At 36.8% G+C, this 23,399-nt stretch overlaps 1 protein-coding gene across 10 annotated transcripts in view; it reads right to left on the reverse strand.

The window, feature by feature from the left end:
* Nucleotides 1-9,487: 9,487 nt before the first annotated feature.
* Nucleotides 9,488-23,399, reverse strand: part of LOC102225501 (ryanodine receptor 3-like) — a 115,204-nt gene continuing 101,292 nt past the window's right edge. For 9 of the 10 annotated variants that reach the window (XM_023352505.1, XM_023352504.1, XM_023352507.1 and 6 more), the window contains 20 exons: nt 22,977-23,065; nt 22,769-22,897; nt 22,585-22,689; nt 21,446-21,527; nt 18,829-20,141; nt 18,476-18,534; nt 18,168-18,342; nt 17,534-17,620; nt 17,251-17,445; nt 16,366-16,496; nt 16,240-16,282; nt 15,994-16,121; nt 15,825-15,885; nt 15,586-15,732; nt 14,341-14,475; nt 14,091-14,247; nt 12,855-12,919; nt 12,340-12,440; nt 11,659-11,710; nt 9,488-10,435 (listed from right to left, as the gene is read on the reverse strand). In XM_023352505.1, the coding sequence (XP_023208273.1) occupies nt 10,340-10,435; nt 11,659-11,710; nt 12,340-12,440; nt 12,855-12,919; nt 14,091-14,247; nt 14,341-14,475; nt 15,586-15,732; nt 15,825-15,885; nt 15,994-16,121; nt 16,240-16,282; nt 16,366-16,496; nt 17,251-17,445; nt 17,534-17,620; nt 18,168-18,342; nt 18,476-18,534; nt 18,829-20,141; nt 21,446-21,527; nt 22,585-22,689; nt 22,769-22,897; nt 22,977-23,065 (3,350 nt within the window). In that variant the 3' untranslated portion in view covers nt 9,488-10,339. The remainder of the gene's footprint in view (nt 10,436-11,658; nt 11,711-12,339; nt 12,441-12,854; nt 12,920-14,090; nt 14,248-14,340; nt 14,476-15,585; nt 15,733-15,824; nt 15,886-15,993; nt 16,122-16,239; nt 16,283-16,365; nt 16,497-17,250; nt 17,446-17,533; nt 17,621-18,167; nt 18,343-18,475; nt 18,535-18,828; nt 20,142-21,445; nt 21,528-22,584; nt 22,690-22,768; nt 22,898-22,976; nt 23,066-23,399) is intronic. The other variant, XM_023352506.1, reaches the window with a different exon arrangement.

Below are 23,399 nucleotides of genomic sequence, written 5' to 3' on the forward strand. Positions count from 1 at the left end.
TGAATTGGTGTTTCCTCTTTTAGAGCCACTGTGCAGTCTAGAACAGAATTACATAATTTGTGCATCTTTTTTTACCTTGGGGCTTTGGAGTTACAGAGAGCTGTCAGTATCAGATGCGGGAGCTTCCTCAGCTTTGTGTGACTCTAGTGAAACATCACACACTGGCATGCCCCAGATGGCCAAACAGATGCAAGACTAATATAAAGAAAACGAAACATGCATAAATTACATTAAACTGTTAAGATGAAAGCTGAAATGTTAGACGTGAAACCATGTTGCAATGATGGATTCTGTTTTATGAAAAACAGCTTTTCACGTAAATTTGGATTACATCTGCATTCGCAGTAAAGTTGTTTAGAAACCAACCTTTCTGCCTTGTGGGACTGTAATAAAAAGTTGAGCACAAGGAACACCAAATGGCTCAATGGTAGAGCACCATACACAGAGCCTGCAGTCATTGAAGCAGTTGTACCAGGTTCGGTTCCCATTCCTGGGCCATTTACTGCATGTCCTGCTCTTCTTCCTGTAAACCTACTGATAATTAAAGTCCTCTATTGCCCTCCAAAAAGTGAGCACAGTTTTATTCAAATTTAGTTTCTTGGTATCTAATTTAATTGTACTAGTAGAAATTTAACTTGACGCCATCAAAACTCTAGGTACTGATCATCTATAAGAGTAAATTCACAGATCTTACTGAATAAATTCCCTCTTTACCACTAATTTTTAGGAAGTTATTATAGATGTTCTGGTTAAGCGTCGTATTTTGTTTCTTCAGCCAATGTCTTCAGACAAAATCATATTGAGCTTGATTATGGAAAAATATAGTCAGGATGCTATTCTTCAACAAGAAACCATATTTATGTAAGTCAAGATAGTTTATTTAGCAATTATTTATGAAAATACTTCACACAAAATTGTAGATACATATATCAATAGATTAGTGACGGGCTGCACAGTGACACAGTTGGTAGCACTGTTGCCTTGCAGCAAGAAGTTCCTGGGTTAAATCCCGGCCCGGGGACTTTCTGCACAGAGTTTGCATGTTCTCCCTGTGCATGCGTGGGTTCCCTTCGGGTTCTCCAGCTTCCTCCCTCCTCTCTCTAAATTATCCTTAGGTGTGTGTGCATGGTTGTTTGTCCTGTCTGTCTCTGTGTTGCCCTCCGACAGACTAGAAACCTGTCCAGGGTTTACCCTGCCTCTCGCCCGGAACGTTAGCTGGAGATAGGCACCAGCACCCCTCCAGACCTCACTAGGGACAAGGATGTTAGAAAATGGATGGATGGATGCTGTAGTGACCTCAATGATAATACTTTCAACTACATTTCAGAAAATTGTGCTTCAAAATACATTTGGTGCTCTTTAAAAATACAGGGTACACAGTTGGTGATCTGTTTCTGTGACCCAGGCACCTGCTCACAGCTCCTCTTTATTTCTTAGGCTTATTTTAAACTAGAGTCACTAGAGTATGATTCATGTATTTATTTGAATGTTATTCTTGTTTCCGGTTGTCTTCTGGCCAGTGACGCAGGCTGTTACAATCAGCAACCCTCAATTTGCTTGTAGCTATCATTTGGTGTTCATGTATTGTCAGTTTTTTTTTTTTCATCAGATCTCAACAGGTAGTTATTTCCATATAAACAGCCAGGAAAGAACTTGATGGACATGCTGAAATAAGCTATTTTCTTATTTCCACTCCAAACGCTGCAGTTTCAATTTTAATAATATTAGAAACTAATGACAGCTGCTGTCACAATAAAATAGTTTTCTGAACAATTCCTATTTTTTGTTTCTTCTTAAATTTGTTCTACCTTTACAACATTCTGTATAAAATTTTTAACAATCAGTGTAATTGCATAGGTCTTGCATTTTCCAACATAAAGTGCAATCAACTTTTCCTTTCATTTATTCATAATACTCTGACCCTAATAAAAACACGATCATTTCTATTAATCCTCTAGGAAAGAGCAAACGGGAAATAACATGGAGATTTAAAACAGTCTACAACAATATTATAAAAATAATTCTCATCTTTTTATGCTTCATGTGGTTGCATTGATATGCAATGTTTAGAAGTAGGGCATATTTTCTGTCCAGTCATTTTCCATCTCCACTTTTTTTTGCAGACTGCAAAAATTGGTGCCTATCTCCAGCCACCAGTGGGTGACAGGAAGGGAACACACAGGACAAACAACCACAAATGCACACTTTCACATCACATCACTGTTTGGAGCAGATATTTTAACCTTGCACGTTTGTGGTCTGAGGAAGGATGCAGGAGTAAATGGAGAGCACTCATGCATGCAGTCCAGACCCTGGACCATTGTTGCTGCAGGGCAGCAGTCCTGTCACTGTGCAACTCTGAAGGAGAACTTTTCAGATGTAACTGTGTAATCACTGATTTCATGAACATCTTCAATTACCTGGTTTTGCTTAAGTGTTTTTTTTTTGTGACTCATCAGCTGTGGATCACATAATGAGAGTAAGCTGTAATAATTTTTGTCTCTGTGGAGTGGCTTGTTGCATCTTTCTTTAAAAAGAATCATTCACAACGTCTGCAGCACTTTGAATGACAACCTAGTGATTAGATTTAAATGGATCATTACTACACATCAACAATCACAGGACAATTACCTTGATTACAAGCATCCATTTGGTGTTCTAGCAGGCAGATGATGCCTTTACACGTTTCTTTTAGCTTTGTGCTCTAATTCCTATGAGCTTTTATTTTTTTTATAGGAGCTGGAATGAGAAAAGATTAAAGCAAGATGGTGTTATCTTTGACATTTTCTCTATCACTGTCCATGCCTCACACACTTGTTCTTTTTCAGTCTGATTCACTGTATAATCCTCTCATCTTCCTCTTTTCATCCACGGGCGTAAGCTTACTTTTATTTTGAACACACCTTCAGGTTTGTAGCCCACAGAGCAAGATTGGGATTAAGATTGCAGAGTAAAAAGCTATGTTTTTATATGTCACACATTAAAGGAAATGGATTAAATTTTTAGCAAACTTCAGTTTTTCTGAAGGAGAAGAAGGACGATATAAAGAGCATATTCATAGCAGATGGAGTACTTACCAACCAAACTATGCTGTGTGGGTGGGGTACATGTAATAGCATCTCACTGTTGTCCAAATTGATCACCAGTGAATATTATTTTGACTGTTAATCTCTCTGTAAAAGGTGTTTAAAGAATAACATTTCAGATGAATAAATTTGGGTGCTTGCACATTTATTACCACTTGAATTGGCTTCTTCCCACCTCACCCCCTCCTGTTATCCATGCAGCTGTGGAGCTGAGCACTCCCAAGGACATTCCTGGATAACAACATCTTATCGGACTTCTGCTGGGAGGCTGAGCAACGTGGTTTCATGGCCCTGTGATGTCACCGACTTCATTCATGTCTTCGTTTTGCCCTTTGTTTTGTCAGAGTGTTGCCATTTGCCCTAATGTGTCCTTTCCTCTTTTTTATTTTATTTTGTTAGAAACAGTGGAGTACTCACTTTTAATCCAGAAAAGGAATTAGAACAAACTAGGAATCCAGAGACTAGTTTGTTAGTCTAAACTAAAGTCACTCTTTAGCTTATTTTTTAGAAACTGTAGAGTACTCACTATTTAGATGGAGAGAGACTCCTTTATTGCAACCCAGAAAAAGAATTAGAACGAACTTAGAATCCAGACAAAATTCTTCCAGAACATGAACATTTAGTTGTTATTATTACTTAGAAACTGTGGAGTACTCATTACTTCTACAAATTTAGAGCACACTTAGAAAGTCCAGAGAATGCTTATACTTATCTAGCATCCCAGACGTCCAGAGGATACTTAGTTACTTACACTTATTTAGCAACCCAGAACAGGGATTAGAACTTGGAACCAGAAAAACTACCTTAGCAATTACTTTTTAGACTCCTATTCTTCCAAACCAGAAAAGGAATTAGACCAGAGGATACTTACTTATACTTATCTACCAACCCTGAATGTTTATGTACTTTGGATCAACATTATTAGCCTTTTCTTTGTTTGCTTTTTCTTTTGATTTGTTATTTTGTTTGTATTTCCTTTTAAATCCTGTAAAGCACTTTGTATTGTCTTGTTGCTGAAAATGTGCTAAATAAATAAAATTACTTTTACCTTTACCTAAAGTCAGACACAGGCGTATCACATCAGGTTCACATGATTAGAATATTATCCCTCAGTTCTTGAAGGAGAATCACACAGTTTGAATCTCATATATTTGGTTTGGTGTGCTTCCAGGGAGTTAAATTAAATTTTAAAATAAATTTAAAATGGAATGGCTGTGGAAAGAAATCAGCTTGTAGAAGTTACATGGCATAGTGATTAAATAAGTGTCATCAGTTGAATACTTTTTCTCCACTGCAACAAGCTCTCCAGGAAATGTTTCCTCTGCAGCAGCTCTTTGCAATGAATGTTGATGACTAATCGCAATTATTCCTTTATTTGTACAGCAACACACAAATTCAGCTTTTGGAATAATAAAGTATGATCCGGCTGTAAACTAGGGAAACAGCTATTAGGCATGTTGGCAAACAAAACAGAATTTAAATTGTAAATTATTATTTTTAACCTGATCATGTTTTATGTTTATGTCTACAGGTAAAATGTCAGTTCCAGTTAATCTCTATAGTTCTATTTGTCTTCTATCCTAAAATGTTCTGACATGTAAAATCTGTCTTTGTAGAAAATCAAATCATGGGTTTAAATTTACAGCAGTTTGAAGGTTCTACAAAGTAAAGAAAAAAAATCTACATAAATATTGGGGATATATTGAAACATTTGATAACCGCAGGTTATGGGGCTTAGCAGTCTTGCTCTACTTTCTATATTACAATTATATATTACTTTGTGTTAGTGTATCACATAAACATCAAGGCAAATATTTGCTCCTGTGTGTTTATACGTCAACTATTCAGAATTTGAAAAATTAAAGATTGTAAAGATTCTTTTAAAAATAAGGACAATCAAACTGTGTCTAAATGATTAGCACATCTCTGATAGTATTGGCCTGGTATCCTGAAATCTCTTATAAAGCAACACTAGTTATTTATTTACTTATTTTATTTTATGCAAATATGTATTTTCACACAAGGATGGTATTTTTCTTATTACAGTGTGCTGTGGTTTAATTACCTAATGTTCTTGCAACTAGCAACTTGAACACAGACATACTACAAGATGTTTGAATGCTTCAGTCTTACATTTTTTGGGCAAACAGTTCAAACAAAGTAGGCAGGGTCATCGTCTTGTTGAAAAAGTTCACAAAGAAAATCATGGATTATGTTTTTCTCTAATACAGATTTTCTGGTTGATAAGCCTAAAATATATGAGCCTGTAAAGCTACTTTTGCACAATCCTCTAAGCTCTCATTCATCCGCTGCAGAGAGGTTTAGTACGAGGCATTAGAGCTGCATCTGTACTTGAATTGTCCGCTGCTATGTCAGCACAATAGAACACCCATGGAGTAGGAAGCAGCCTGTTCAGCTCACTTGAACCCCTAACTCAGCACCACTCACCTTGCATCAGTGTCCGTCCACACTGCTGGCCCTGCAGCATTTAGTTTCTCTACGGCCTCTGGCACGTGTGCTTTTCACTAACCTTGAGTGACTGAATTATGGAACAAGGAAAGACCAGTTTCTCAGCAGAAGTCTAAGCATGTGGAATGTTTGAATGTGGTACTGCAGTAGGTGCTATAGATGTGAAAGTATTGTGTTGTCTGGCATGAAGTGTGCACAGCATAAGGGAACAATAAAAGTAATCTCTGCAATACTTGTTCAGATCATGAACTTTTGTCTGTTTACATAACCTAGATCCATCAATGGCACTTTGCAGAAACAAAGAAACCCAAGCAATGACCGAAACTGTAGTATCCAGACAGTAAACCATCAGGTCTGACCTCCAGCCTCCAGCAATGTCAGCAACTCTAATAGATATCTGTTTACAACAATTCAATTTACTTCTAATCAAAAGTTCCTTTGGGCTACAGAGCAGTTCAATTAGGTGTTCATTGGTAGATGTTGTACTATACAGCCTTTTACACCTCCCGGCACCTTTAAATTCAGTTTAAGCTCTCCTTTTACCTTTGGTTTTTGTCTCTATCTGACTCTTTCTAAACCTGTCAGACGGAGAGGGACTGTAATTCTGTGTGCGTGATGGCTTGTGTGTCTCTCACTGCTCCGGTGAGGAGCCTCAGGGAGGAACACAGCCATTAGGAAGGTGATGCCATCACTGCAGGGCATGAAGGCTTTATATCATTAAACTGACACACACACGCACACACACACACACACACCCCTGCACGCAGATAATACACTTTCTAGGATGTTCCACGACTATTTCTTTCAACATTGCGGTGGCTGATGTTGAAGATATTTTATATTCAAACTAAAAACAATGTTGAATTGTGAAGCACAGTAAGGGAGTTATAATCCCGTAGCATTTCAGTGGCTGAACTTCAGATTTCTCTTGGTTAAACCTCAGCATTCTGCTCGCATTCTGGATTTTTCTTGGATTGCATTTTTCTCTGGATCAAGGTGTCTGCACGAGAGGATACACTATATTACCTGTCAGAGATACTCTCCTGAATCAGCTTCCCTACCCATCACATCCCAAGCTGTTGCAAGCAACAGGTGTTGTAAACTAAGCTTTTATTCTTTTATTTTTAGAAAAGTGGTCTTGATGATACTTTACTTTTGATTTAAAACAGACATGAAATTGAGAAAAGACCCTTATATAGCATGTCCAACAACTTCTACTTAAGCTAGCTTAAAACTACATAGTGGATGCTTAGTGAGATTGTAAATGTGTTTAACAGAACATGCTGCATCTAAGTCAATTATGTATGTAATGCAAGAATTTACATATGATAAACTCTTTCATGTTGATATTTAACAGACAACTCTAAGTGTTGACAATTTCCTCAGCTAACTACGCAGGAAAAAATTAACAGCATGTGGATGTGGAGAATTGTTATAAATAAACAACAAGAGACCTAAATTAACAATAAAACTTAATTAGTCGCAATAAATATTTGCACATCCTGAAAACTTCATTATAATTCAGCCATCTGTGTATTGAATGAACATGATCCAGGCCTGTTTATTTTGTTAATAAGATGATGTTGCTACGATACTCAACTTGATAAAACATGGCAAGTTAAAGCAAGAACATACTTCACCTTCCTGTGCAAGGCACAAATCAGCAAAATGTTCTAAACTGAAAATTGATCCAACCACATATTATAATTCCTGTGGTTCAGTTTAATTGCAGCTATTTCCTGTTTAGACAAGAAATAGCTGAAATAAATACTCAATTATCTTTGCTTATAGATGCTTTCCTGACAGCATCTTTGCTTAACATGCTACACTCCATATTTAAAATAAATTTGTCATTGACAAACACATTTTTAATATTCTTATTAATGAATGTGACTTTTTAAGTGCCAGGGTTTGAAATCATTTCATTGGAGAATAACGGTAACGGGTCCTGTTCGGATTTCAAAGTAGTGTAAAATATTCCACGGGACTGTCCGAATCTTGGCAAAGCTGCTACTTCCAGAGGGGATCTCAGCAGCAGGCTGCAGCACTGTGTGTGTCTGAGGTGTGGTGACATGATGTGGGCTGACAGGTGGCACTGTGGGTAATAGGGCTAAAACTCCCATCATGCAGCCTGCTGAGACCCATTCCTATCACTCTGGCTGACCAGATGTGCTCACCTACTCAGTCGCTTCACGCTCATTACTGCATTGTGATTAAAAGCTGCAGCAAAGTCACAACTGGGATGTAGCTTTGAGGTGTGGGGTGACTGAAATTAACTGAGAAGTAAAGCTTAAAGCTGTGTGCGCACAGTTGGCAGATTATAGCAACAAACTGTGCTGCATACAGTAACTGTCTTTCAGCAGGTCAGTCACCATTTAAATGCACTCATGGTAAAATAGTGCATTTAAACAAACTTAAATTTGTTTAATTTGCTTAAGCAAATTTAAGAATTTGCTTAAGCAAATTATCTTAAACAACCTTGCTAGGCTGTTGTTATTTGTTGCTATTATCTGCCATCTTAACAGAATGATGTAAAAGTTCTGTCACATCACATCATGTTTTATAACATCCCCATAAATTCCTCGCATGCGATTGAATATTTAACATTTCATAATGATTTCCATGATCGCGTTTCCAATGGTTAGAATTTGTTTTTGAATTAAATTGCAATTAATCCATATGTGATCAAACAAGTAGTTCATTCAGGAACTTAGTTCACAGGGTTCACAGACTGTTTTCAACCCTGTATTTCTGTTAATTATAATTTTCTGCTATAAGCTAATGAAAACAAATTTAATTTAATTTTGTTTTTCTATGATGCTGCTTTCAAGTTCATAAGTGAACAGTATAGTAAAAATAAAATTAGATTGATTGCACTGCAAAAAATAAAAATAAATAAATAATTCAATTTCTTTATTTTTACTTCTTTAGAATTAGTTTTTGAATTAAATTGCAATTAAATCCATATGCGAACACACATTTTACATACAATAAAAATATATGTTTCTTTTGTCCACCAAACAAAACATTTGACACCAATTCAGATCAAGAGATTTCAAATAAAGAGCAACAAGCACTGGATCTAGCTGTATTATGGACTTTATCATTATGCAAAGCAGACCTTTTGAAGACGTTTCTGACCTATCTACATGTAAAAGTGAACAACACGGTAATGCTCTGCCTCCAGCAGCAAAATTCGGATTAGGGTAACTTTTAGGTAGACAATAATTTTGCTCTCTTTAACATCATTTGTAAACAATGATAATTTTTCCTATAATATTTACCCCAAAATGTATTTTTGTTACATATACATATACATACATACAACCTTTTGCACAATGGCAGCATTAAAGACAACATGGGAATCAGTTTTAGATCTTCATCGATTAACTATTGGGCTTTTCAGTATTTTTTTGGTGGTTTATAATTCGTCTTTAATAGGTAGTTTATAGATTTGAATTAGTGAGTCTTTGTTGGGTATCTATGGGTGAATTGATAATAAATTTGATTTTAATTACTTATTTTTTCAACAAATGTCTTTGGTATTCTGTTGATGTTACATTCACTCTAAATCCTGAGGTATATACAAGCGATGTTCTCATACTTCCTTTAGTGTAATATCTCGAGCAAAGGAAGTAAACATCCATCAGTGATTTTAAAAAGCTGTGGACTGATTTATTTATGAGCATCAATCTATTTTCAACTAACTTAATGTAGTTATATTGCTAAGAAGAAACAAAAATTATATCCAGCAGAATGGACAGACATCACATCCTGCTTTTGTGTTTGCTTTTATGCCTTGGCATATCTTGCAGCTTCGTATTTGAAAAGCAGTTCCACAACCGGAAAGACGTACAAACATTATTAGTTCTTCAACAATTTATTTCTTTTCCATCAAAAGAAATGCACAGATCAGCAAAGCTATTACATACAAATCGCCATACAATAGCAGTTCTATTTTTTTTTTTTTTTTGTTGACGTTGAGGGATGATCGGTTTATTCCATTTGCTGTTTTTACACTGTATCTCGAACATTTGAAGTTATGCTGCATTCAGCAACAAAATAGGAAATACCAACGTTTTTTTCTTCCACGTTTAACCACAAACTACGTACTGTATCTGGTCAATTAACAGATTATCGCTCCAGTAAGACTATTGTATTACATACAATACGGAAAAAAACCCAAACATTTTGCATAGCTTCATTGTAATGTAGATACAGTACTGTAAGGCACTTCATAAAAAATTTTAGGCATTTATTTTACCTTTTGCCACTTCTCTCTAGAAACGTCACTTTAATATGCAATGTTACAACATCTGAATAAAACTTTTCTGTAGTCACATTTTTGCCCACTAAGTATATCTTCTACACTTCTCTGCTTTTCTTTTGGCATTAAGTCTCAAGTTCGACATTCATACATTGTGCATAATATTGACTGAAACATTGTCTGATAACCCCACACACCCACTATTTTTCCAAAACACTATAAATAAATAAATATAAAAAAAATTGTGCAATAACTTGGGGTTATGTTGTTGAAAAGGCAACACACGTCAATAACAAGTCCCGAATCTAAAACAGATCAAATAAGTCTGAGTAAGTCAGAGGTCCTTTTTTTTCTGTATCAACAGTGGCGATCAACATGACCTCCACTCATCTCTTGTTTTTAATAAAAACATTTCTTTAAGTTTCTTGCCAAACATTTCTAAAGAAATGCTGGGTTGACGGCATGTGTGTGTGTGTGTTGTATCTGTCTGAATGGAGGAGAGGAAAATGCATCTTCTCTATCCCAGCTGGTCTTCGTACTGCTTCCGGAAGCAATCTCCAGCTGGGAAGAAATCCCAGCAGCGCTCCTGATACATCTTCCACACATAGGACTCCTGGGCACCAAGCAGAGACAGTCTTATGATATTAAAAAAGCCAACTTAAATTAAGGAACTTGAAATCCTCACACAACATTTCTACACATCAGAGGTAGCAATTCTGTGTGATTCAGGATCATTTTCTTAACCAATAGAAATTGCTCTCTTCATATTTGCAGCACTTTTAATGTGTTTGGATAGTTTTCATTTAACTAATAAACTAGTTTGGTGCACCTCAAACCAAAGTAGCTGACAACTGGTTTTACATTTTTATAACCAAACAAGATCAGACAGATGACTGAAGGATCTTATAGTGATAGAATTACTATCATTATAGTATGTAATCCCTTTGGCAGTCATTTAAGAAGGTGACATGTTATGAATAGGGATAGGAAATATGTACTTTGTTCCTTGGTATTTGTTCTATTTAATCATTGTTGTGACAATTCCTTATGGCAGTAAATTTCATTAGTGCCATATTTGTATGGAAAATGTATTTGTGGTTTAGACAACAAAGTTCTGTGTCTGACAGTGACCTTGATAACCAGTGAAGCTGTTAAAACTGGTAAAACAAAGTTTGTAATCATTGGTAATCTCAATACAAAGAGAAATCTATTGCTAGTTGAGGGACGGGATGCCAACCCACAGCTGTGTGTTACTACTGTCACCGGCATGAGGAGCCAGGCTGTTGAGGTTTTGTACAATTTTCCTTGTAGTTACTTAGGCCCCTATTTGCTAAATGAATGATTTAGCAAATTCAGTTATGCAGCGTAACCCACATATGCATTTTCCTTACAACTGTGGCATCAAAAATAAATATGTTTTTCAATTATATAAGATTTATTGCTAGTAAGAGCTGTTACTACAAAGAGACACCTCACCAATTCAAAACACAGGATTAAGAGATAAGAACGAGAGACAATGGATATACGAGATTCAGACTACTATTATTGAGGTTTTTTTTGTTCTTTTTCTAAATCAAAATCAAAAATACAGAGATTGTGAATATAAGCTCTTAAAAATTCATGATCTGCCCAATGTGGGCAGATCATGAATTTATAGTAATTGTACATTGTGGTTGGTTGAATCTTTCTTATTGATGATCTTTGTCTTCACATTAACTTGGTAGTTGATAAGAAATTTTTTATTCAAAGAAGCTTTATAACTTCTATGTTTGCAGTTCGACTGTCCCTTTAAAAATTTCTTAGGGAAAGGCTTTGTGCATAGAGAAGATACTCTACCTGGCCAGTGTGCTCTGTTTCATCCTTATTGATGAGGTACATCAGGAAAAACCTTAAAAAACAAAAACATCACTCTTAGTTCGTAACATTCTACAGACCTGCACACAGACAAGAGAGAGAGAAAATGAGATGTGCAGATTCAAATTTGTTATATGATGCCACATTATTTTTGGACAATCAATGTCTGAGGCGAGAGTCTAAACAAAGCAACAAAACCCTGCCTCCATCCCCGAATCACCTGCTGCTTCCAAAATCAGGTGTAAATGGCAACGAGCCACCAGATCTCTGTGGGCGTCACAGCACGCCGGTTCATAATGAATACTGCATGAGAGTGCACTATTGCAAACCTATTTTCCAATAAAGTTCATAGCATTAAATAGTAATGAAGCGAGATAATGAGGTCGTCTCGGATCCACCGGCTAGCTGACTGTGAGAGCAAATGGACTGGGACTTTTTGTTAGTGGTGTTATGCAGAAGCAATGGCCAAGCAGGGAGTTCAGAGGAAGCACACGGGGGGAGGGACATCTCCTGGATCGAGTGATCTGGATCATTTGGCCCAAGTACTAAATGTGCTAAATCTATCAGTCAAGTAGTTACAGATCAAAAGAAACACATAATGGGGAAAATGGAAATATTAATTACACTAATACTAATATTAATACATAGCAGGTTTGTACTTACAGGTAGTTGGCCAAATTGTGCTCTTGCAGGGTGTGAGTCTCGAAGCCATGAGGTGTTGTGTCAAAGTAGTCATTACCAATGCCGCAAATGAAACATTTGGTCTGATGGCAGAAGATAAAAATATGTTTATAGGATTTATTCTACTTTGCTTCACTTTAATTTGTTGTGTTTGGTAAGTGTGATATAAGGCACTCTCCCCCAGGTTGATTTCATGTCTCCTGTAGTTTTGAGTTCATCTAAGATTGTAACATCACACGTGTCAGCACCTGATTCATGTTTTATGTGAATACAAAAGGCTGAGAAAATTACTCTGATGAAGGCATGCTAAGTTGTATGTAGTGTGAAAAAAGCACGCAATTTTATGTTGCCTCCGTTATATATTTTGTCTGAGATTACCCCATCATGTATGTAATAATTAAATGTATGTATTGACAGACACAAAACATACACTATTGACAAAAATAATCCTGAAATTGAGTCAAAATCCCCATTAAATTATGTAAAAATTTTCTTACCTCCATGTCTTCTTTTACTTGTTCCTGCTGATCTCTTAGTTCTCCAAAGGCGTCAATAATCAAACCTACATCCACAAACAGATGTTATGGGCACAAATAAGCATCATCCTAAAGACAAACAGTGTCTTGCAAATGTAATTTTGAACTATTTTTCCTTCTTTCATGTTGCAGCTGCAAAAGTCACTCTTTTTGGGGGGTTTATGAGGTAGACTGCAACTGTATTCACACTACCTGAGTCAATACTGTAAAATCTCCTTTTGCTTTGTGTTTCTATCAGCTTTACAAATCATCTTTCCTTATTCTTTTTAGAGAAAATCACAAGCTCGGTCAGATTGTATGGAGCAATCTGACAGCAAATTACAAGTCTTTAGGTCTGGACTTTGACTGGGCCATTAAAAAACGTTTATTCAATTTGGTAAAAACTAATGATCTTAACAGAGGAGGAGCTTGGATCTTGACTTTGACCAATAGGGGGAAAGCTATCAGACTCCCCCTCTCCTCATCTTACCCCTTTTCCAATTTAAATTCTTAGAGTCAGAAGGAAAAGCAAAAGAGAACATAAAGAAAATGTTAAAAAAATCTTAAAAAAAAACAAAACAAAACAAAAGCAGACAAAGAATAAAAACAGCAGGGGGAAAAAATAGAAGAAATATTACAAGACAAAATAAATCAATACATGCTAAAAAAAAAAAGTAACAGTAAGTAATAACTAAATAAATACACAATATGAAAAAAATATAAGGAAACTAATAAAAATATAAGATTTGAAATAAAACTTAAATTACATATTAGCGATATACTAAATTAAAACTTTTAAAAATTATAAACATATTAGTTTATATGACAGTGACACATATTAGTTTATGTGTCTATTATGAGAAAGTTCTAAACTGTCAAATAAGTTTAGAAAGTGTTTTTTTTTTTCATTAAATATTTAGCACATTAATTACTTTATCAAGCTCTCAATTCATTTCTACATGTATGGACAGTTTTGACAGGTACCACTTTTGTTTTGTGCCACCTTGTTTTTCTTTTATCACAGAAACCTTTCCGCCCCCAAAAATAGCAATCAAGTTTGCGGCTATAATATGACAAAATCTAAAAGAGTTGAATGGCAAGTGAGGAGTATGTAATAAAAAATATCTGACAGCATCTTTGAGCCATATGAAACAGATCGTTTTATCCTTTCCTAAAAATATTTTTAGTAAAGACTGTGTGTACACTTGACAAACCTACCTTGAATGATAGCCAGCAGGATAACAATGACAAAGAAGAAGAAAGTAATGTCAAAAAGGATGCGGTAGAGTTCATATGGGTCGCCCGCCGGGTCCTCGATTTCGTCCCCAATGCCGCCTCCTGCTCTCACCCCAACGTACATGTGGAACAAGTAGCACTACAAAGACAAAAATGGAGAATTGTTTTAAGTGTGAGAATGAGACGCAAGTTAAGTTGGAGAAAAAACAATTAAATGGCATCTTCTGTTCACCGTCATCATGTCATCACACTTCATGTCTGGCTCATCGTCATCTGCACTTTTGTTGTAGAACTTCCTGAAGAAGTTAAAGGCCACCACAGTGTAGAGATAGACCACGACTGCCAGCAAGCCGACTGTCAACACAAGCTGCATAGGAAAATGAGGAACAGTCATTACCATCTGCCACTGTACTGTTATTACATGTTTTGGTTGACACATAATCAGCACAGCAGAGGCAGGTTTGACAATCACCATTTGTTCTCTTTAACAAGGAGAACCGCGGGATCTTGATAGAGAGGAGCAGGTGAGATCAAAAGAGCTGCAACATTTATTTGCTAGTAATAAATCTAATTAAAACATTTAATTTTACATCTAACATAAAGCTCTGTCCAGACTTGGCCCAAACACTAATCTGCTTGTCAGATTGAAAGATAAAATAAAGCAAGCTGCAAAAAATTAAGCTTGGACTATAAACATGGTTGATGGATCTACCCACGGGCCAATAACTTTGAAAGTGTCAGTAATTCCTAAAGGTCTCAAACATTTTAGATTTTCTCTCACCTCTGAGACTATGATGAAATTAAAGTTTGATTTATGCCTCTGGTTATTTTATAGTTGGGGTCCAGATTGCAAGAAAAATTCAATGAGAAAGCTAAAGTCATTTTAGCTTAATTCTTTATCAGCCTTACTGCATATTACCCTGCATAACCTATAAGTTGTTTTTCAAAAAAAAATATAAAAAAATAAAAACCTGCACATACAGGTCAGGCAGTATTCAAGCCTGGTTTTAGTTGAACCAAAAAATGCTCCAAAATGCAATTAATTTATGATTTAACAAGGATGGCAATTAATTTTTCCACAAAAGGCTAGGGTGGTTTGGGTAGCTTCTCCCAAACGTCATAAGTCATAAAAAAGTCATAATTTGAAAATTGCCTTTTGTATTTACTCAAGTTATATTTGTCAATTATTAAAATTAGTTTAACTAGTGCACTCAGTTTTAACTGTATATGTAATTGCAGTGATATAGTTAAAGTTGTTTTGTTGTTTAAAATACTTCAATTAAAAATTCTAATCTTCAAAAAATAGGATCTTTTCAGCACTTCTCTTGACTTACAAAGCAACAATTAAAGACTGATCTTCTTTTGCTGATTGTAGCTTGTAGGCTAAAACTATTATGAGCCTCACACAGACCTTACCCTCCATCCTTAACTCAGCACTGACCCCTGTTGTCTAGAAGAAGACTTGCCTCCTTCTTACCTGTTTGCCATTATGAGTGACAGAGGACAGGATTGTGCGGAGGGTCTTGAAACCCATGGCGATGTCCAGCAGATGGGCAGCGAAGAAAAAGTTGTTGTAGTGCCCCAGAATGGACATGGTTGTGTACCAAACTAGATACAGGAATGACTATTGCAGACACAAAATGATCAGAATCAATAACTGAGTGACACAAAACGGAAAATCCCAAAATATGATTGTCACATTTCATGTCAACTTACATTGTCCGTAAACACCACTCCCAATTTCCAGACGTGGTATTTTGTATCGATTGAGCTCAGCCTGGAAAAGGAAAGAAGCTGATATTAATCATTCATATTTTCTGTTTGCCCTCCATTTTTTTCACATGCAGCTCCAGTCTAGTAGCTATTTATTGCTCCAATCTCACACCATGACACTAGTGATGCCTCCTTGGCAACCGTTTCCTCTGTGGGGTTGAAATCCAGAGCACTCTTGTCCAACCCCAGCAGCTCTGCTATCCTCTCTGCTCCGTACAGGTCTCCATACTTTTTTATCACCTGCAAACAGCAGTCACAAAAATAAACAAACAAGTGAGAAGACTAGCAGGGAGGTTTTACATTAAAGCTTGTGTGGATTACAGATTTAACCAAGAAAACAAATATTTGAACAACTTACTTTACGTTTGACAAATTTATCCCAGTAGTTGTTGGGAAAGGAGCTGATAAAAGCCACAAAAGCACACATAAAAATTAAACCATTGTTACAGCTCAGAGAGAAATACCAGTGATGTGATTGACTCACGGGGTATTGATGACCAGTCTGTCCCACTGTCCTTTAATGTCGTCATCAGACGGCTGCTCGGTAATATAGAGGCCTGCAAACTCCAGCTTCCTAGCTATTTCCTTTTCTCGTTTAAACACAACCAGAGGCACCTTGTGTAAAGAAAAACACTCTTTTAAACACTAACATCCCATGATTTTCAGAGAAAAAGAGATTATAAATACTAACTTGATTTTCATGTTCAAAAAGTAAAAATCAAAATGATAAGTCTTTCAAAAATAGAATAAAAATTCTAAGATTAAATTTGAATAGCAATAAGATTCATGAGTGTTTTTTTTGCAGCTTCATTTAATCGAGGCAGAGAAAAGCTATTTTATGAGGTTTTCAAGATGGTTCCCACTCAAGAAAAAAAATCTACCTATCTAATAAAGCTACTGCCATGATACAGAATGTTTAGACTTAGACTTGTACTTTATTGATCCCTTGGGAAGACTCCCTCAGGAAATTTTCCTACTTGTGAGTGATAAGGTTTATGGTGCTACTTCATGGTGCCATTTATGAGCCTTTACAATTATGTACTATTTTGTGTTGATCTAACACATTAAATACCAGATTACAAATGTGATATTGTAATCTGACAAATAGAAAAGAACATAATTTATTGTTTGTCACTGTACATATGTACAATGAGATTAAAGCCAGCTCCAAAACAGGGCAAACAATGTAGGAAAATATATAAAAATAAATATGGTGATATTTACAATCTTAAATAAGTTAAAATTGATCTTTGTATATACACATACACATATAACCATCATGTAATTGTGTGCAGATAGTGCTAAAGTTCAAGGAAATGAATAGTTTTGCAATGGACAGCTTACATAATGACATTTTTTGTCAATATACCTTCAAATAGTAGTATCCCACCACACACAGGAAAGATATGATGGTATGTAATATTGCCAGACAACAAAGTGTTGGTGCCATGTAACCAGTGCTTTCCTGCAGGACAAAGTACTCGAGTGCTCCTTCATCCTCCTCCTCTCCTACTCTGCCTCTCCGGTTCCAGGGATCTTCATCTTCGGAGTAATCACCAGTCACCTAAAAGACAATTTTATTAACATGTAAAAAAAGCAAACAAGGTCAAATCCTCAATCGTAATATCAGAATGGTTTAAAAACAAATGTACCTTGTAGAAGAGAAGTATGAAGTTGATTGCAAAGGCAACAAAAAGTGCCAAGAAGCGCAAGTTGTAGAAATTTCTAGCCAGGTAGTTCTATAAAAAATATGAGAATAATTTCTGCATGAGTTATATATGGAACTTATTCAATTACAGTTTACTTTACAGTTCTGGTGCTTCATTTTTAAAAAATGAACTAAAAATGCATTTGTTGTAAGAAATACATTTTCATGTTGATATGTGATCAGGTTTTTATGTAAAGTCTAAACTTAACGCTGTAGGCTAAATACTGTAGATTAACAGCTATTCATAACATCTGCTCAGAAACATCACATGTGAGCTTTTTAAATGCTAAAACAAAAACTTTCAATCAGAATGAATGACGAAAAACATTAGGTGGTTAAAGTGTGCAAAAAAGGCAAAATATTTGTCTGTATTCTTTAGTCCAAGTTTGTCTTCTCCTGTTGTCATGACAACTGCCTCCAAAGCAATGTGTGGGTGTGCTTGGTTATCCATTGTTAAACCTGATGAACAGTGAATAATTCCTTGTTAATCAGTCTCAAGCATAACAAATTTTAAGATGCTTTGGCCAAGCGAAAGGATTTGACTTGGTATTAAGAGTAATCATAGGTAATCTTCTGACCAGCATCTTAGTCTGGTAGATTTCTAAGCCAGCCAGAAAGCTGGCCATAAAGGCCTCTGGTGGTTCTTTCCTCAGGCCGAGCCTCTTCTTTGGGGCTCTTCTCTCCTCTATTGAATGCTGTGGTGGAGCTTCGTCCTTGGTCTTGTCATGGTCCTTTTTCTCACCATCCTCTGAACTGTAAACATAAATTCCATTATTGACAGTGTGAAGTATGTAAGGAAAAAAGTGCTTGAAGAATAAGAGTGAATGCAGAAGTGTTTCTATGCATACAAGTTCAAAGTTTGTACTTTATGAAAAACTACACTCACTCTCCCTTCTCTGAGTCTGATTTGTAGTCTCCATTTGAAGCCTTCTTCTTTGCAGCCATCTGTTAAAAAAATTGTGTGTTCAACATTTATTTTCAAGTCAAAATTACTGAAGAACAAAAGAAATGACACAATACACAAGACAGTTATGGTTCACAGTTAATCTATTTTGCTTTTGCCTTAATAATATTGCAAAAAAAAAAAAATAATGCTTTATTTTTTCAATCCACAATTAGGCTCACCTTTGTGTTGCTTTATCACATAATATTCCAATAATAGACATTGATGTTGTAACAAGACTAAATTTGAAGAAGTTGAAGAACAAATACAGTACTTTGAAAGGTATTATTACTGACCTGTGCCTTCTTCTGCTTGACGGCACTGGCTATTGATGGAGCATCTCCCACCACCACCTCCGATACATCCCCCAAACCTGGCTCAGTTCCATGCTTGCCCTCCCTCTTTGGCTGTATGTTGAGCAGCTCCGCCATGAGGTCAGCCTCCGCTGCATCGCCCTGAGCCATCTGACCCATCTCCTCCAATGCTGAGGCATCGTTGGCCTCCATTTTTTCCGTTTCCAGGACATCTCCATGAATCCCAAACTGAGTGGGGTCAGGCATGTTTCCCAAAATATCCGTCACTTTCATATTCTTAGCCCCTTCGACCAGGCCACCCCCAAACATAGTGGTCCACAAGATGTGGAAGAAACCCCAAATCAGGCTGTAGATAAAGTGGAAAAGACCAGTGATGATCATCCAGAAAAAAGAGAAGAAGCCCTTCACCATCTCCCTCACACTCATCTTCCTGAATCTCCGATATTGCCGCCTCATGCTCTTCAGAGTGAGCAGTTGTCGGAAGTGACACAGGTTCTTTCTCATTGAGATGCAGGCAATTGTGAAAGCTGAGGAAGACTCCATCATGACGTTCTCCTCTTCTTCCTCATCCTGGTTCTCTACTACATTTTGGCTCTCGTCCTCATCTTCGTCAGAACGCTCAACAGGATCCGGCTCTGAGATCTGAGAAGCCAGCTGCATTTCAAAGATGGTGTCTTCACAGAAGTTGACAAACAGCTCCATCTTCTCACTCTCCCCGCCCTCATTGACCACATCAAATATGAACTGCCGCTTCGACTCTTTCACCTGAGGCTTTTCCCATTGGGTGCGACTTGACTCGCTGATCTCAAAGTAGACCCTCTCGATGCGTTTGGCTCCACCCATGATCTCAATACGACCCAAGAAAGGTTCAAAGTAGCTCAGGACACTTTCAGCCAGGTTAAGGAACGTAGAGAGACGAGCATCATGGGGCATATGCTCAGAAAGGTTGGTGAGCAACACAGCCACATTGAAGCCAATGTCCTTTGCTGGTTCATGAAATCTCTCCACAAATTGTTTGTAGCTAAACATGTCGTTTTCGTCAGCCTCAGCACAGGAGAGAAGAAACTCAATTTCAGACTGAGAGTACTGCTTCTGGTTCTCCATGGACTTTTGAAAATCCTTCTTAGAAATGACCCCTTTACTCTCTGAGTCGTATTCCTTAAAACTGTCTGATGTCGTCAAGTCCTTCAGCTTGAGGAACATGTCAAAAAATTTCAGAATCATCTCCACGTTACTTGAAGACTCCACCAAGGTGTCAACCATCTGTTTGCCAATAGTTCCATTCACAACGTTACCTGTTAAGCAACAAGGTGATTGAATAAGGGTTTGTTAGGAATTACATTGATGGGAAAAAAGTGTAGTGCTGAACTTTTTTGCATTTTGTCATGTTCCAACCACTAACTTCAATTTATTTTAATTGGGATTTTTTTGTGATAAACAAAGCACTGGAAAATGTCACATGGTTTTCAAAATTAGTTACATTTTGTATTCAGTGTATCTGATTGGACTTTGTAAAACCACCTTTGGATGGAATTACAGCACAATGTTTTTTGGGGAATGTCTCCACCAGTAATATAGATCAAGGTAAACAGGAATAAAGACCATCTGTAAGTTCTGCCACAGATTCATTTGGATTTAGGTCTGGACTTTGACATACCCACTCTAAGACACAAACCTGCTTTGCCATAATGCATTCATCTGTAGCTCCGCGTTTACTTTTTAAGGTATTGTCCGGATGGAAATGTTTATTTTTAAAGAAGCTCTGTCAATCTCCCATTCAACCTTGACCAACTTCCCTATCTGCTGAAGAAAAGCATTCTCCACATCATGTTGATACCACCACATTCTAATGATTTGTTTATGGTAATGTAATTTTTTTTGCGTGATTTTTCACATGTAGCTAAAAAAAGTAGATGAGACATTTGGGTCTCATCTGTCCAAAGTACATTCCCAAAAACGCTTGGTCTGACCCCTGCAAGGCTTTATTTAGACCTTCTTTCTTCAAGTAAAGTCTTTCTCTTTGGCACTCTTCCATAAAATCCAGATCCATAAAGTGCACAATTAATAGATGTTCTGTCCAGAATTTCTCCCATTTGAATTCTCTGCAGCTTCCTTATAGTAACAATGTATGATGGCAAAAGTGCCAACTATTTTCTGATCCAAAGCTTGGAATATTGTTTTATAGCTTAAATCTTTCATTATGCCTGACTTGTCTGCTATATCCCTTGCTCTTTACTATGCCATTTGTTAAATCTAAATTACACATGGAGGGATTTATTAACAAGCAACATTTGAATGTCATTGTCTGCACTGTATTTCATAGAGGTATCAGAGGTAAGGGGGTGCAATGTTATTGCGAGTCACTCTTAATTTTTATTTATTCAAAGATTTTGAATACCATGGTTCATTTTACCCCTCCCATTACAGTTGTTGCTTTGATTTGGCCTATCCTGTGACAATCACAACAAAATACATTGACTGGGTCTTTAACTTGACATTATGTAAAAAAAAGTGCAAGTTACATGAATACTTTTGTAAGATTCAGAGGATCTAACAGTTGGTTATATACATTTATATTTAAATCATGACGTAAACATACCTTCTAGAAGAGAAAGCATCATAACGATCATGTCCTGCTGCAGGTCCAGGAGCTCCTTCAGTAATTCAATCTGACTGGAGTCCTGTTGCGAGAAGGGACAAAATATCACTCAGACAACTGATGGCCTTCCTGTGCACTCTTTAATAACCCTGAGCTGAGTCTCAAGTGATCAAAGCTGCTTCGGATTCTGCTGGGGGCCAGACGGTCCCTCAACTCAACATCCATCGATCATCACCAGGGTTGATGTTATTTCACCATCCAGGAACAGATGGCTGGGTCACTCTGACTCATTTAGGGTCTCTCTGGATCTTGTATTAACCATGCCGTAAATCTAAACCTAACTTTGATGGGTTGAATTCAACCCCCGCACCTGTGCTCTGCAACATCCTGGCATCTACTGTCACACCTAAATCCTTAGAGATGATAAGATAAGGTTATAAATCAGTTAGCTAAATTGGCTGACGTGATTGTACTGCAGTATCACGCAGTGTTATCATTGAGGGTGGAGGGACCTCTAGTGGTGTCTCAGAAAACATTAATGCTGTTCAGGTTTTTTCATTTTAACTGCATAAGTGGTTCCATATAAACAATTATTCGGGCATTTATATTCTGACTTTGACCGAAATGTACTTTTATATCCATATTACCTCCTATGATATTTATTTAAAGCCAAAATTCTAAACAATTTATGTATTTACAGACAAAAATATGTACAACAGAAAATGCAGTTCAGCTGACAAGTTCATTAGCAAATATTTGACTATACTTTCAACCTTTAGAAAATTTCAAAGCTGTCTTCCTATTGCAAGCTGATTCCTCACCAAAGTGGCTAAATGTTTACATGCATATCATTTGTAAAAAGCATTGAAATATAACAAAGAAATCATTTTCATTTTAGCTGAAAGATACATTGATAGTAAAATATCAACAAGATGTTTTGTCTCAACTTTCACCCTGCAAGTATCATCTGTAAAATAGTTAGACATTGTTGTAAATATTATTCTAAACTCTTTAGCACAAAAAGTCTAGGAAGTGGTTGCCAAGCTCACAAATGAAAACAATAGAAAAACTTCTATCAAAGAAATACTTCCTCACTTCTGACAAGTTTGAGTTTATTTCTGCTGACATAAATCAAATACCTGGGATAATTTCATCTGCATGTTGGCAAAGACATGCAAGAAGCCCACAACCGCATCCCACAGCCTGCTGTGAGCCAGACTCTGCTGATTACCGATGCATGGACCCTGGAGGACAAACAATATGGTTGATAGGAGGAAAAGATTGACATGGCTAACTGTGGAGCAGTGTGTGGTGATGGAATACCTGTATATACTCTGTTAAAGAGTTGAAGACCTGTTTGGCAACTGACAGTGCTTTAGAAAAGTTCCTCTGGCCAGCCTCATCAATGACATCCTTACCAGAATAATACCAGTAGAAATCACTGATGGATTCCTAAAAGAGGAACTAATAAGTTGATCGTTGTCTTTTATACAGGAAAGGCAGGAGGTCTGTATGCAACAGTGGGTGCTACCTGGAGTCTTAGCAGGTAGTCAACTGTGCTGATGATGATATTGACTGTGGTGGTATTCCCTGTTTGGGTCCTCAGGAAATTTTGAAAATCTAAAACGTACATGACAGACAATTAAGTATAAAGTATGAATTAAATGACTTCCTCAGCCTTCTTCACATTTTGTCACATCCATCTGCTCAGCAATTCTGATCAGCTTCTCAGTCCTATCAGAAGAAAAGGAATGTTTGAGTGAAAGAAACTGCAAACATCAAGTCTTTTGGCTCTTGTTTTCCACACATACATAAAGAAAATAAAGTGAACAGCTAATGTTGTAGACTTCCTGTCCATGGCTGCATCTCTGCAGCTCTTTCAGCATTGCAATTTTCACATTGCTCTGAGATATTCAGAAGTTGGTATTTTGTTTTAGTCCCTAACTTTGTTTTA

This window comes from Xiphophorus maculatus, chromosome 19 (genome assembly GCF_002775205.1).
Source record: "Xiphophorus maculatus strain JP 163 A chromosome 19, X_maculatus-5.0-male, whole genome shotgun sequence".
Taxonomy (NCBI): domain Eukaryota; kingdom Metazoa; phylum Chordata; class Actinopteri; order Cyprinodontiformes; family Poeciliidae; genus Xiphophorus; species Xiphophorus maculatus.